We start from the raw sequence: 14109 nt of genomic DNA on the forward strand, positions 1-14109 counted from the left end.
TATCTGTGTAGCATTTACTCGTGTGGGCTGTTTAAAGGCAGTTTCGTGCATACAACAGGAGAAGGGAAGAAAGCCACAGTGTGGTAAAGACAGTAGATTTATACTACAACTACTGACAATGATGAAATCATACGTGTGTGGACACAGAGAAACTCTCGGGAGTGCCTGGATTACCACACAGTTAAAGACACTGGTCCACCCACAGCTAGCCAAACCATCATCCCCCTGTCGGGAAACAAGAGACAGTGCCACCTTCCTTTCGAAAAGTTCCAGGGGAATTTCCCCCCGCACTTTGAAGGACACACCAGCCATGAGCGGTTATAACGAACCTCTCGAAGATTATCCTGACGGTGAAGATTCCCAGGGCCAGCGGCAGGGCAGTAAGCAAGTGTCCAACTTTAGGATACTCCACCCCGGGCGCTGGGTCCGCCAGATCCGCCCAGGTGACGTTGTGGGGAAGCCAAAACCTTTCGTTCCAGAACCAGGCTGAAAGAGCAGCCATGTTTCACACACACATACACACACACACTCTCACACACTGTCACGTTCTGAAAAAAAATCAGTTTATTATCCAGAGGAAAGGATTTGTAGTAACTTCGCCTTCCCTCTGACTCTCCTCTCTTCACACTTGGATGATGAGACTGGACTCACTCAACTTTACCACATCAGCGTCAAGCGGAAACACATCAGGAAGGCCCACTTCCGGATCAGATTTCAAAATAAGACTCCCAACAGTTAATGCACGATTTGTGGCAGCAAATTATAACATTTGATGCCGTGCTTCAGAAACTAGGGTAGCTAATGACCGCTTTCCCCCCTCCGCCCGATAACAACACAATTGTTAATGAAAATAAAAACAACAATACGTTATATTAACATTATTTTAAAATGTGAATATGATTGCTGAACCATGTTTATCAGCAGGAGCTCTCTAGCTGCCGTCGGCTGACTTGACGTATCTCGGCTGCCACCCTGAGATGAGAACAGGATTGAGGAAGCGGAGAGAGTTCCCTCCCTCAACTCCTTCCCTGCGGGGATGGGTCCTTCGCATGCAACCGGCTTCTATTACATCCACACTGTAGTCACATATATTTCAGTTTAAGTGTCATACTATGTTAGATTTCAACTACCTTCGCCTTATATGGGACAGTTTATCTCATAAAGTGCCGTATCAAAGACAGATAAAGCTGACGATAAAGTAGTCAGTTTCTAGCTGATGAGGTGGCGCCCTCGAGTGGCCATAGAGGGTATTACATACATATGTAAAATGTCAGGGCACATTACTAGAAATATTACTACTGCAAAATCTTAACACTGTTGTCTCACAACACGTGTAAGACAACTTTCATGTCACCTTAGACATTTGAGCTCAACTGCACATTTCATCCTAGCGAAGAATATTTAAAACATGACAAGAGATAATAATGGCTATGACTATGCCAGTGACTTTATGACATCACAGTGGTTTAATGTTTAAAAAAAACAGGCATCCCTCCATCTGTGATGTTTAGCTGGAATGATGAAGCAGCTGCAGTGTTGTCCACCATCTAATTATAGATGGACATTTGCTCCTTTGGTGCATGTTATTATTAGAAATCGGACCGGGCACTTGACTCAATAAGTATGTGCGGGATTTCAGCAGGGGAATTCAATATTAAACTAGGGGTAAATTACTTCACAGTGAATAACGTGTCTGAGTGAATGAGTTTTAAAAATGTGTGAGATCAGAGAAAATGTTATAAATTACAATCCTTAGTGCATACTTTAATTTAATGCTCTTACTATATATATGCTTAATGTCTCAACTGAGCAGTGAGGAGATGAATGATGAAGATACAATGGCTTCTTACAATTTAACACAAAGTCCCACATGTGTTTTCAAAACAATTACAACAAAATAAAATAATTTAAAAAGCACAATATAAAGAAAAAGTTTGAATTAATGTCCAACGTTAGTATCACTAATAATCCATCCATTAGGATGACTGCATCTGAGGCAGGACGTGCACTTAAAAGAAGGGTTGAAGGAGAAAATGGTAAAGGTGAAACGTTTAGAGTAGCAGCCTGGCTGAGCTCAGGTCAGGTTACAGTGACAGTGAGGCTGCCGCTGCTGCTGCTGCAGAGAGTGTATGAGTGCATGCGAGTCAGAAAGACAACACAGACACAAAGTAAATGATAAACAATAATTTATTCCAAAATAAATCTTGCTCTATAGTCAGTTTTATCTTGGGACTCAGTGGGAGTGATGAGTGTTGTGTGATCATTTCCTTTCCTTTTTTCTTTTTTTTTTTTTTTAAATACCTGCCAATGAACAGGCAAGTCATGACCCAAGAAATGATGTAACATTTCAAAACCTTCAGGTCAGGATTTGTGCGTTGTGTAAGGCAGTGTAACTCAAATTCCTGAATATTTTAAGACTTGGAAGACTAATGCAAACATCTGTGATGAACATTTGTAATGCGTAAGTGAGAGCTTACTTCTGTAATATAGTAGTAATAGTAGGTCAACGCAGCAGCTCAGGTAGATGGAAGGCAACTCCCTCCCTTTCCTCTGTTCAAGACTTAAGAGAGAAGTGGAGGATAAGGCACAGTCTTCAGCTATAAACCCACTATATTGCGTTGTAGTGTAAAAGTTCTTTTCCCGTCTTCCATCCATTCACCAGTCTGTACGTCAGTCCTCTTACATATGCTCTGGGTGGTTTTGCAAACAGTTGATAAACTCTGTGACTGGGTGGCTGTTGAAGCAGATCTGGTAAACAGCAGTGAAAAGAGGAAACCTGAAGGAGAAGAGAAAGAATGGTTTTCAAAAGAACCCAAATTACCCAACTAAAATTAATTTCATTTAAATGTATATGTTTCATAGTTATAAATCTCTTGAACAGTAACGCCTGCCCCACACTAGAGGATTTTGAAATCTGACTTGATTTTAAAAACATGGGAGACCACAGACACAAAAAAACTTGTGAACCTGTTTTCAATGTTTTAACCATAATGGCTGAAATGTGGCCAATTATCCTCTGGTGTGGAGCAGACTTAAATCTAAGAGAAACTGTATCAATCAGCAAAATAATTAAATAAAAATCATAAGGTGAAGTAGAGAGGTTTGAGTGGAACGCTAATGGCAGGAACAAAAAGGAAGACTACATCTCTCAGCTTAGCTTTTTTATATACAGTAGCTTAGCACAGACATCTGAAACTGACTCTGTCTGAAGGTGTCTAGAATTTACTAATAAGTTATGGTTTTGTCAAATAAGATTCAACAAATAAAGGGGGAGCGACACATATGCATAACTTTAACAATTGATGGGCATGCCTGATACTGGGGGCTGGAGGTGGCTATCAGTCTTGTCCGAGACCTCAGTTTGTAAAGGAAGTGTTTGGCCAAAGGCATAAACAGAGTTTTGATTGGCTTTTGATGATGTGCCTGGAGAGCATTTGTGCTGCTACTTTGAAAGTTTAAGACTCTACAATTACTGCTGCAAACAGTGCAAGCAAAGCAAAACAACAAACAAACAGCATAGTGTAACAATGCTTATCACTGTTTCAGCTGCATGACACAAGTCCTAAAGTTATCTTCATCTAAATGCTAACAACCATAATAATTATGGACAGAATTTGAGATGAACTTACTTTTGCACCATGTTTTTCTGTTTCAGGATTTGGTGGACCTCAGTTGCAGTTGCTGGTCCTTGAAGCTTCTGTCCATTCAGCAGCTCGTTCTCTAACTGCTCAATGGTCTGTACACATAAATGCGTGGTCTTACATCATCGTTTTCACAAGGGAGTAATACAATATTTAAACTGCATCACTAAAGAGAAAGTGGTGCATGCGTCTCGTACTTTTCCAGTTTTGGCAAAAGCTTCCCCAATTTTGCGGTTGCGTCCGCCATAGCAGGTCGTGATGAGGTCAGCAATGCCGCAGCTCTCCAGGAAGGTGGCGGGGGAGACAGCGCAGCCTGTGCAGAAGAACTTGGCGAAGGCAATCATCTCCATCAGGCCGAGACGAATCACCGCTGCCTTGGTGTTGTCACCGAACCCCAGGCCATCACAGAAACCTGCTCCTACTGCTACGATGTTCTGCAACGACAAAAAATAAGGAGCGATCTGGCTGTTACTGCCCTGCTCTGGGAATCTAACTGTTTCTAACAGGATTGTTTGTTAACAAGGCATGAACAAGGAATGATATTATATACAAAAATACAAATACATTCACTTTATGTGCAGACCTTGAGAGCACCACAAATCTCAACAACGTCCGACTCTTCCACCACAGTCACACGGAAGTTGGTGGTCTGCATCAGGTCCTTCAACATGGGCCCGTGTGTTTTGTCCCTGCACCCTGTGATAAATACCAATCAGTTTAAATATTACAAAATGTACACAATAACAGACAATATAACTTTTGTCATGGTAATGTTGTATACTAATACTACTTTTGTCATGATGCGATTGAATCACGGTACTTTTGTATTGTGATTCTGATTATTGTGACTCTATGAGTATCGTAATTCGATAGTATCTATAATTGTGATTTTCCCTTTCCTCATATGTAAATTTCTTGGGACAATAACCCACAAGTCTGACATTTACCTAAACTGATGAATGGGAGAGTGCTTTTTAAATTAACTGTAACATTTAGCTGTGCCAGCCAATAATAAAATTAATACAATCAGTATAAAGTGGGAAATATGCAGTGTTGACTGAGCTTGTGCTGTAAGAAAAGATGAATAGAGCCTCTCACAACAGGACATGGCACAAATATGAGCCTTCAAATGAAAATGAAAATGAAAACTCTGGATTGCAGATAACACTGACAAACAGAACTTCCAATTCTAGGTTGTTAATGTTAATCAAGCTAGTAGAAATATCATGATTCCAGGGGAGACAACTATTGTTAAAATCATCTAAAAAAAAAAAATCACGTTATAACTCCATTGTATACTGTGTACTAATCACAGTTGGTCTTTCAGGTGGAGACCCCTAGAAGTCAAAATCACTGGATTGGATATCATACATATAAAAAAAAAAAAAAAAGCTTTTTAGGAAAACAATATTTGTTATACAGTTGGAGAAGTATGTCTTTGAAAGGACTCAGTATACATGTGTTGTTAACAGCTTCATAGCTCATAAATGGTCTAAAATGACTGTAGTGAACTAATATCAGTATCTGTAGATACTCGAGTTTGTGACGTTGGATTTGTCCCATCCCAACTAGATATTCGGTTCAAGTAAAACAATCTATCATAGCATTTACCATGTAACCACTGGATCTTAGATACATTATATTCCTCTATTTACTTTAACAATTTTGTGAGTTTATCATTTTACCTATGGTTGTTTCACAGAACTTCTCCTCTGCAACCTCGTTGGCGATGTTTGCTCCCATCAGGACCGTCATGGTGATGCCCAGCTTTTCTCGGATAACCTCTGAGATCAGCTTCAGACCCTGTGGACCTGCGTCAATACCCTGTGCGAGACACACAAGGACAAAACTCAACATGACAAAAGTGTGTGTCTTGTTCATCAATGACCTTGCTTTTTTTATGCAGCATATTTCATTCAATAAGGAAGACGTCACACCTTGATAAGAGACATTCCCACAACGTCCTTCTTAATGTGATCTTTGATGGTGTCGCACACTCTCTGAATGAATTGGTGAGGGACCACAAAGATCAGGATGTCCGTCCCTTTCACAGACTCAGCCAAGTCTGGCACAGCCAACTGAAAAAGAGAGAAATTACATTGAGTTTCAAAACATTGAAATTATTTTAATATACAAAAGTACTATATTGTTGATGCTTACCACATTGGGGGGCAGCTTGTGACCAGGAAGATATTTCACATTTTCATGGTCTGTGTTGATGATTTCTGATAGTTTACGGCCACCAATTGTCTCCTCGAACACCCACATGTTCACTGTGGTGTCAAACTGGTCGTACTTGGCTGCATTAGCACCCACAATCTTGGCAATGGCAGAGCCCCTGTGAACATGAAGAGAAACACTGGCTGAGCATTCTGGTGTCGGGACAATGGTTGGATGGATAAGGATCTAATGTTTTTACCTGTGAAATGTAAATGATAAATGGATTTGAAAATATTTCGTAATAAACCTTAGGGATATATCAGTTGCAATTTGGTCCCGTGGGTATTTAAAAGGGGAAAAAGGGAGCCATAATTTGTCATATTGTCCAGATAATGGGTTTGGGAAATTGAGAATTGATTTGCAGATACTTCTCTGCCAAATAGTGACTTTCATTTCCACTCACTGGCCACTTCTTTAGGTATTACATGTACCTAATAAAGAGTCTGCTGTGATCTTACACTGGTGTAGCTCATCTACTTCAAGGTTTGACATTCAGAAACCTTGGATGTAATGAAGGGTTGAGATACTGTTGCGTTCCTAACATCATGTCCAATCTCCTCTGACCTCTGACATCTATAAGGCATTTCCCCCCAGTGAACTGCTGCACACTGGATATTTTCTCTTTTTTGAATCATTCTCTGTAAAAACCTAGATATGGTTGTGAATGAAAATTCCCAGCAGATCAGCAGTTTCTGAAAATACTCAGACCAAAATATTTAAAATGTTTAAAATCACTTAAATACTCATTCCTGTCTATTCTGATGCTCTGTTTAAACTCCAGCAGCTCATCTCGACCATATCTAATCCACCAGTCATATGACTGATTTTACATCATATTTTGATTTTCTCAGCAACTACTGCTGGTTTCCTTATGCAGTTAAGTTGTGTGTGGACATACTGTACATGTCATTAATGCTTAATAATGTCCTATTTTTAACAATAATCAATTACTTAGGTAGAAACAATGATGCATTTGAGGGTCTACTCACTGGTGATCAGCTGTATGTATCCGAGTCATGTCACATGACTTCAAAAGTTTTCAGATGCTTTGCTGCACAATAGAGAAATAATACCAACACGAGGAGAGTCCCTTTCAAAGACTGGGTTTTGAATATTAAGATATTTAAGTATAGTAAGTCAGTATAAGATATCAGTTATACCTTGACAGTTATTTAAAATATGAAGATTTACAAAGAAAACATGATGCATGCTCATAGATTAGTGACCTACTACAGCATTATGGCATTAACAAGCAAGCGGGATATCGCCGAGAGCTGCTGAATTTAATCTTATATTTAATCTTGTGTAAATATCTTCTTAGATATATTCCTATTTTATTCTATTCCTCTTTGAACTGATTAACAAATTGAATTTAGTGAAAACTCTCAGAGAGCGCAATCCTCCACCAAGGCTGTTCAGTTTCCCATACAGTCTATCTTATCTTACAAGGTTAATTCTGAATTCATATATTCAAAATCAGTCATTTACTTTTTAAATTGTGCCGCGTACAAACAGACAGACAAACCTCCTTGTTTTTTAAAGTATGATAGCCTTACCAAAAGATAATCATTTAATTTATAAATAAACGTCATTATCAAAATTCTACTGTACAGTCATAAAGTGCTCTTATGTCTCAGTAAACAAAGTTTGATATAGAGCCCCCATGTCCTATGTTCCCTGGGGCATCTAAAGTCCCTTGAAACGCCCCTGTATAAAATAGCATACACCATCAGGTGCCAATCTGCTGTATTTGTTAGTTTGTTGTTGTTGTTTGTTTACCTGTGATGCTTAAATACATTATGCTGCTGACATTTACAGTTTTGATTGCAGGACATTGACATGCATTGACATTTGCAGTGTGGTATTAGCACTTTTTCCTCAACCAGTACAACATCTGAGTACTTCTCCCTCCTTAGACTGACTCAAAGGTCACAGTGGCTGAGGGACATCAATACCACGCTAAGGCTGATTCAGCACCAATGTTGATTTTACAATAGAAATCAGGTGCACTTTTCTTTGATAAAGTTAATAATAATGGTTTTGGAGCGTTGAGGCATCAAAGGTCAGATGTGACTGAGCACATTTCTATCCGCAGGCAGGAGTTTAAGAGATTTAAGACAATCTAAGAATAGAACCTAAGAATCTTCTGAAGACAAAAAAAGAAGAAAAGTAAAACTTTAGACAGAGTGATAATGAAACTCTTGTTCGCTCAACTGCACTTTTTCTCTCTCTCTCACACACACACACACACACACACACAAACACACACTGAAGTTTTTAAAAGAAAAATCACATAAAACCTGTGCTCACCAGTTACCAGAGCCAATAACACAGACTTTCTTCGGCGCTGCCATCATGTGTGTGAGCTTCCAGACGGAGGTGCTGCTACTGCCGGGGAAAGAACCTGAATTATTAAGCCGGGACCAAGTGTATTTATATCCGACACAGTGAGCTGAGGCTCCGGACCTCCCTCCCTGACTTCTTCATTGGTCTGCTCTGTCGCCCCTCAGTGACCGACACACATACACACACGTGTGTTTGCGCTGCATTCGTAGTGAGGACACTCGTAGACACAATGCATTTTCTAGCCCTTTACCCTAACCGTCATAACTAACTGCCTAACGCTAAAACCAAGTCTCAACCCTCAAATAAACAAATTTAAGGGGTGACATAACTTGACGTCCTGCTAAAATGTCTTCACTTTCCCAAAATGTCCCTCACCCCCTATGGTAAACACGTTTTTTTGGTTCTCACAAAGAGAACAATACAAGAACACACTCACAGCCTAAACACAACTTTATCGACATATCCACTAAATGCCTAACCACAACTCCAGCCTTTAACCTAAACCCGAAAACGTTTTAATCTAAACGCCCTCTAACGTTTTGAGGACTAGCCAAAATGTCCTCACAAATACTGGTTTGAATCAGAAATTGTCCTCACAGCCTGCGACAGACCGTCACACACATTTCTGTACAGCTATCTCAGTAAAGACATTCATAGACCTAAGATCTATACCCTATCCCTAACATCACAACTTAAGCCTTTAACCTTAACCTAACCCTGACTAAAACCTCACTGTAACCCTAACCCTATTAGTAATATTTGGTTTTGTGTTGTAGTCGTGTATTTAAGCCTCCAGCCACTAACTGGCAGCAGGCTTTAGGCTTTATGTAGGTGTATATCATACATGTATATAAAAAAATATGTAAAATGTATTTTTTAAAATACGATAAATGTAAAATAAAAAATACACTGCCAGAGAAAACAAAACATTCAAACAGAGGTACATTTTACATAATTCTTTATTATAACATAAGAACATACAGAAAAATAGGTTTGGTCCATGAAAAAGTCTGCAGATTCAAATAATCCTACAGCTCCACCAGTGTTGTGTTTTATACCCCAGAGGCTCCCACAACTCATTTCAAATCAATCACCTGCCCAAACCCACATTAGTGTATTTTATTAATGAAATGCACACAGGCGAGTGTTTCAGCCACAGCTTCAGCAAAGTGACCGGAGAAGCAAGTACTCTTTACATGTGCTCATCCACATGTGACACAGAGTGTGTTCAAGTGTTACCAGCTGCTCTGCACATGAATAAAATACACATAACTAAAAAAGGCAGAAGATTTAACTGTCCCCAGCTCGCAGGAAACATCAACGCGGTGTGCATTTTGCCCTGCAGAGCAGTGGGTCGTCATACAGTATGTGACTTAAACCTTTCCACTGTAGAGAGCTAAATCACTGTGCTCCGAGAGCAAGGGCTGATTATTATAAATACTGCTTCAACTATCTGAGCATAGACAAGAGTTAAGAAAAAGATCTGCCAGGATAAGGGATACAATTTTACTTCACATCCATTTTTCAGTTTTTTTCTGCTCAGTATTTACAAAACTATATAGACTAGAGGTACTCATACTAGCTACTTTCTTAATAATCTGTACTATCTAACAAGACAAGTACTGGTATAATACATATACAAAACAAAGATCAATGATAATAAAGAAAATAAACATACAAAATGGCACTCAATCCCCCCCACCCCCCAAAACAAACAAACAAAAAAAACTGCCACAGCCATGTATATTCTGCCAAGAAAGTCAAATTCATATCAAATCCCCCCCAAAAAAAGAAAACAGTGAGCAATGCAACTGATAACAAACAGTCATAATTGATATTGAACTGAACGGCAAGCAGCTGGGGCCAAGTTAGATGTGTAAAATGTAAATTTACTTTTCCAAAAGCAGGGGAGAAAGAGTAGTGGCTGAATCTACAGATTCCAGCCAATTTAAAGATTTGATCTGTTTCTACGTCAAAATGCAGTAAGGGCTGCCAGGTCCAATCTGCTCTCTGCATTTCTTTTGTGTTCAGTCTATGCCTTTGTGTGGGCACAATGCATTTAAATGAAAAGGAATGCTTCCAAGTAAGGCGTACACATGCAAGAGGAAATGCATTGCGCTTATGAAACTCTAGAAAAGAAAAGCAGGAACAAAAACAGAAGTGTGGAAGTAGCCGTCGAGCCTCAATCAAGAAATAAAATCCTATATAAAACAGTAAAACCGTCTAATATTTATGTCTTAATAGGTTTGTCAGTTTCTAAGTTGCCAGAAGTCAGAATGCCCCGCATACATACACATATGCACACACAAATGTGTGCAAAACACACACACACACACACACACACACACGAACGTCTGTTGCCTGTAGACCTTTTTTTGTTTTACTTTAGGTGTTTCTGATACCGAGCGCCTGCTCCAGCTCCTGTCGCCTCTGCTGGACCTGAAAGACATTTCAAAGTGTGAAGGTCAGCGATGAGTGTCATAAAATTAAGACCAAAGGAAATTTAATGCTAAACATCAACAATGTGACTGTAAATATATTCAGTTCATTTTCAATAAAAATAAAAACTTGTGCCAATGCAAATATGTTTTTCTTGCACGGATTATATAAAAATTAAAAGACACCTATGTATAGTAAAGCAATGTAACTAAGAGTAACTTCCAACTTGTTGACCTTCACTCAAAGCCGTTCTACATGTTATGACCTCAGAGAAGCACTTCCTTGTGTTGGTGGTAAAGAAAATAATGACGGAGGTAGAATACTTGTTTTATTATCAGACAGCTGGTTTTAATACATGAGCCATTAAGACTTTTATTTTTAGGATTATATCTTCTGAGTTTAACATAAAAATGGTTTACACTTATTAATGTTTTGGAGTTATTTAGGAAAGCATGGGATGCCTTTGTTATAGACAGAGATATAACATTATTCTGATTATATATAAATATTTAAGTAGGCATTAGCTCGAGAATGAAAAGCATTGAGGTTTTTCCTCATTTAAAATTCTTTCTTTCTCACTACAAGTGCCTTCATGTGACAAGCTTTTTGTCGATATTAACCTTGAACAAACTGTAAACATGCTTCAATAAATGCAACAAAATAAATTAGAATTCATGTTGTGAGGATACAAATGTCTATATGAAATTCCATGGCAATCTATTTAATAGCTCAAATAATTTAGTAGAATGAAGGCACTAAAAGGATTGAACATAAACGGAACAATAAGAAAGACGGAGAATAAAAGCAAAAAGACAGATTACCTTGGAGTAGAAGTAGCGACAGACGGCCTCCTGAGCCCATGGCTGATAATAAAACTCAGCCCTCCGCTCTTCTTCTGGGTTTGCAACCACATCCGTCATGGTCTGTTTGCAGAAAACACATTATTATTATTTTTTTTAACCTAGCCTTAAGCCTCAATCAAAGAAGAAAAAAAACTGGAAGACAGATAAATAACATCTACAGAAATGACTGACCAAACACAGGCTCTTACAAAGAAACATATCGACACAATTTTCTGAAAAGCTACTGCTAGTGAGTTCTGGACTGTAGTCCCTAAATTTCACGGCGAATTAAATGGTGCAGGTGGATGACAGCTGGTCAGCACTTAATTGGCAGAAGGACGTCTGACAAGTCTGTCACATGCTGCTTTGACGCTTTCCTCCCGTCTTATACACAAGTTGGCAGCTGAGCCTTGCGCTTCTATCAATGTCACAGTGACATAGAAGCCAGAGCACATGTTTATGCTTCTGGCATTTATCAGAATGTATGATAAGAGAGATGTTAATAGATGTAGCAGTTAATAAATTAAATAACATGTACACTTACATCAGACTTGCCCTGATATTAATCATCTACAAGACGGATTTCCCAAGTGCAGAATTGAGAGATGCAGTTTCTGTTTCATGCACTTTTGCACCTTGCATCACTTTATTATGATTCCGTTAAGAAGCCCCTACACTCAATGTGTTTTAATAACCGATACAAAATATCCTTTTAGCTATGGTATTCAAATGGGTTTTTAAGGTCAAGTCAGTTTAATTTGCCATGTCTAAATAATAACAGACCTCAAAGGGGCTTTGTTTTGTTTTGTTTTTAAAAACAAGAAAAAAACAAATCAATCAGGATCTTAACAGAAGAGTAGAGTACGACTGCAACTAACAATTATTTGCTTAATCAATTATCTGTTGATTATTTTCTCGATTAATCTAGAATCTTATTTGGTCCCTAAAATGTCAGAAAATGTTGACCAGTGTTTGTCAGTTCTCAAATGTCTTGTCTTAATGATTTCTTTGTTATATCAAGAAAAGCTGAACATTTAATTTTTGCATCCTTACAGATGAGGTTGTGTATATTTTGAACAGACAGACATCAAATCCACGTGCTGTGCACAGAATGCAAAAAACAACACCGACATCTGCGACTATTAATTTGCCCCGAGCCTTTAGTTTATGGAGTTGTGCTATTCTTTGTTTAATTAAAAAGTCAACATCATTACGGACACTCATTCAGCTCATCTACAGAACACTGAGAACAACAACAGAAGTCTTATTCCATTAGTTCAGTCATTTCTGACAATGTTATGGCTAAAGACAAAGAACCCATTGGTATAATGTTCTTTTTTACACTGGGTGGGTAAGCCAGTATGAGAAGCAAAAATGTCGAGTCAGGCCTTCAACCCAAAACACCACAAGTCTGTTGTAAAAGCACTTTGAGCCGCTGAGATGGTGGAGAAACCAGTATGACTGCTTTTCATCAGCCTGATCTCTATGGGACGTTGTGCTGAAGATTCAGGCAAAAGACTTTCAGACTTAAAGGTGCTTGTTTTTCCTGATTGACTGAGACCACAACTGCATATTTCTGCTTCCATTATGAAAACATTTCGCAAGCTTGACTGACTATAACTTTGACGTGTGACTGAATGTGGAAGAGAAAGATATACAAGTGCCTTTTGAAGTAATGGCAGACAGACTGACCTTGAGGTCTCTGCACTGGGACTGCAACCAGTCATTGATAAAGCCCTGAGGATCTCTGGCAAAGCTCAGCATGAACTCTCTCTGGGTCTTCAGTTGGTTAATGGTCTCGATGGTTTCATGGATCTGTGGAGAGTTAAACAGAGAAGGATAATGAATGATAATTCATCAAATGGCACATCATAGAAAACTAAATTACAGATTAACAGATTGAGGTTTCGTTCAGCACTAAGCCCAATTCTTTGTTTTTGTAAATCAGTAGTGGCTCCACAACTGTTAAGTCAAAATAGCATGCCGTTCTCAACAGTGGATGGAGGACACATGGGAGAATGAGGGTGAGATGTTGTATGTGTGGGGTTGTGGGGGAGAACAAAGTGCTTTTTTGAAGTGAATACAAATCTTCTTACTGTGAGTCACGTGGCTCAGCTTCCATTGATCATGTTCTACATCCATTATAATCACAATTGTATTAAGCAGCCTTTTGGTCATTTGGAAGGAAATGTGTATCAAATGGCTTTTCTGCCTAATGATGGTTAATCTGACTGCAGAATCTCTTGATTTCCATTTCTAATGTTCTTCATGCCTTTTGCAAGACACAGCACAATTTCATGCTGCTCATCTTCAGAAACATTTTTCTTTATTCTCATACCACCAGAGAAATGACTTGCTTAACAACCTGGAACCACTTCCTTTATTAATAAAAGCATTAAGTAATCAGCAACCCTGTCTGAGACTGATACAGAATCTTGAAAGAGCAGAGACTGTCTTTGAAAAACTAACAGCTAAATTATTATTGTTTTCTCATACCAAGACACTTGCATTATATTCTGAAACATTAATTCACAATGTGTTAAGAAATTGTGAATATAATCACAAGCTTTGTTTAAAAAGAAAACTCCACAGGGACCCTTTCAAGGGCCCACTTTAGAAAA

The 14109-nt window shown here is 38.7% G+C and overlaps 3 protein-coding genes across 4 annotated transcripts in view; all 3 read right to left on the bottom strand.

Annotated features, from left to right (window-relative positions):
* Positions 1–657, bottom strand: part of cers5 (ceramide synthase 5) — a 32666-nt gene extending 32009 nt beyond the window's left edge. Inside the window, exon 1 of one of the 2 annotated variants that reach the window (XM_058632625.1) lies at positions 330–655. In XM_058632625.1, the coding sequence (XP_058488608.1) occupies positions 330–502 (173 nt within the window). In that variant the 5' untranslated portion in view covers positions 503–655. Of the gene's footprint in view, positions 1–329 lie in introns of both variants that reach the window. The other variant, XM_058632626.1, reaches the window with a different exon arrangement.
* A 1512-nt stretch (positions 658–2169) lies between these two features.
* LOC131460877 (glycerol-3-phosphate dehydrogenase [NAD(+)], cytoplasmic-like) lies at positions 2170–8325 on the bottom strand. The gene is made up of 8 exons (XM_058631746.1): positions 8172–8325; positions 5802–5979; positions 5579–5719; positions 5327–5465; positions 4225–4337; positions 3839–4075; positions 3630–3736; positions 2170–2776 (listed from the first exon to the last, which is right to left on the bottom strand). The coding sequence occupies exons 1-8, from the start codon at positions 8216–8218 to the stop codon at positions 2680–2682; spliced, it is 1059 nt and encodes a 352-aa protein (XP_058487729.1). The 5' UTR covers positions 8219–8325; the 3' UTR covers positions 2170–2679.
* An 823-nt stretch (positions 8326–9148) lies between these two features.
* The window catches only part of smarcd1 (SWI/SNF related, matrix associated, actin dependent regulator of chromatin, subfamily d, member 1), a 14407-nt gene continuing 9446 nt past the window's right edge, over positions 9149–14109 (bottom strand). The window contains exons 11-13 of the mRNA XM_058632239.1: positions 13181–13303; positions 11468–11569; positions 9149–10646 (exon numbers count right to left, since the gene is read on the bottom strand). Of these exons, the coding sequence (XP_058488222.1) occupies positions 10593–10646; positions 11468–11569; positions 13181–13303 (279 nt within the window). The 3' untranslated portion in view covers positions 9149–10592. The remainder of the gene's footprint in view (positions 10647–11467; positions 11570–13180; positions 13304–14109) is intronic.

This window comes from Solea solea, chromosome 6 (assembly GCF_958295425.1).
Source record: "Solea solea chromosome 6, fSolSol10.1, whole genome shotgun sequence".
NCBI classification, from domain to species: domain Eukaryota; kingdom Metazoa; phylum Chordata; class Actinopteri; order Pleuronectiformes; family Soleidae; genus Solea; species Solea solea.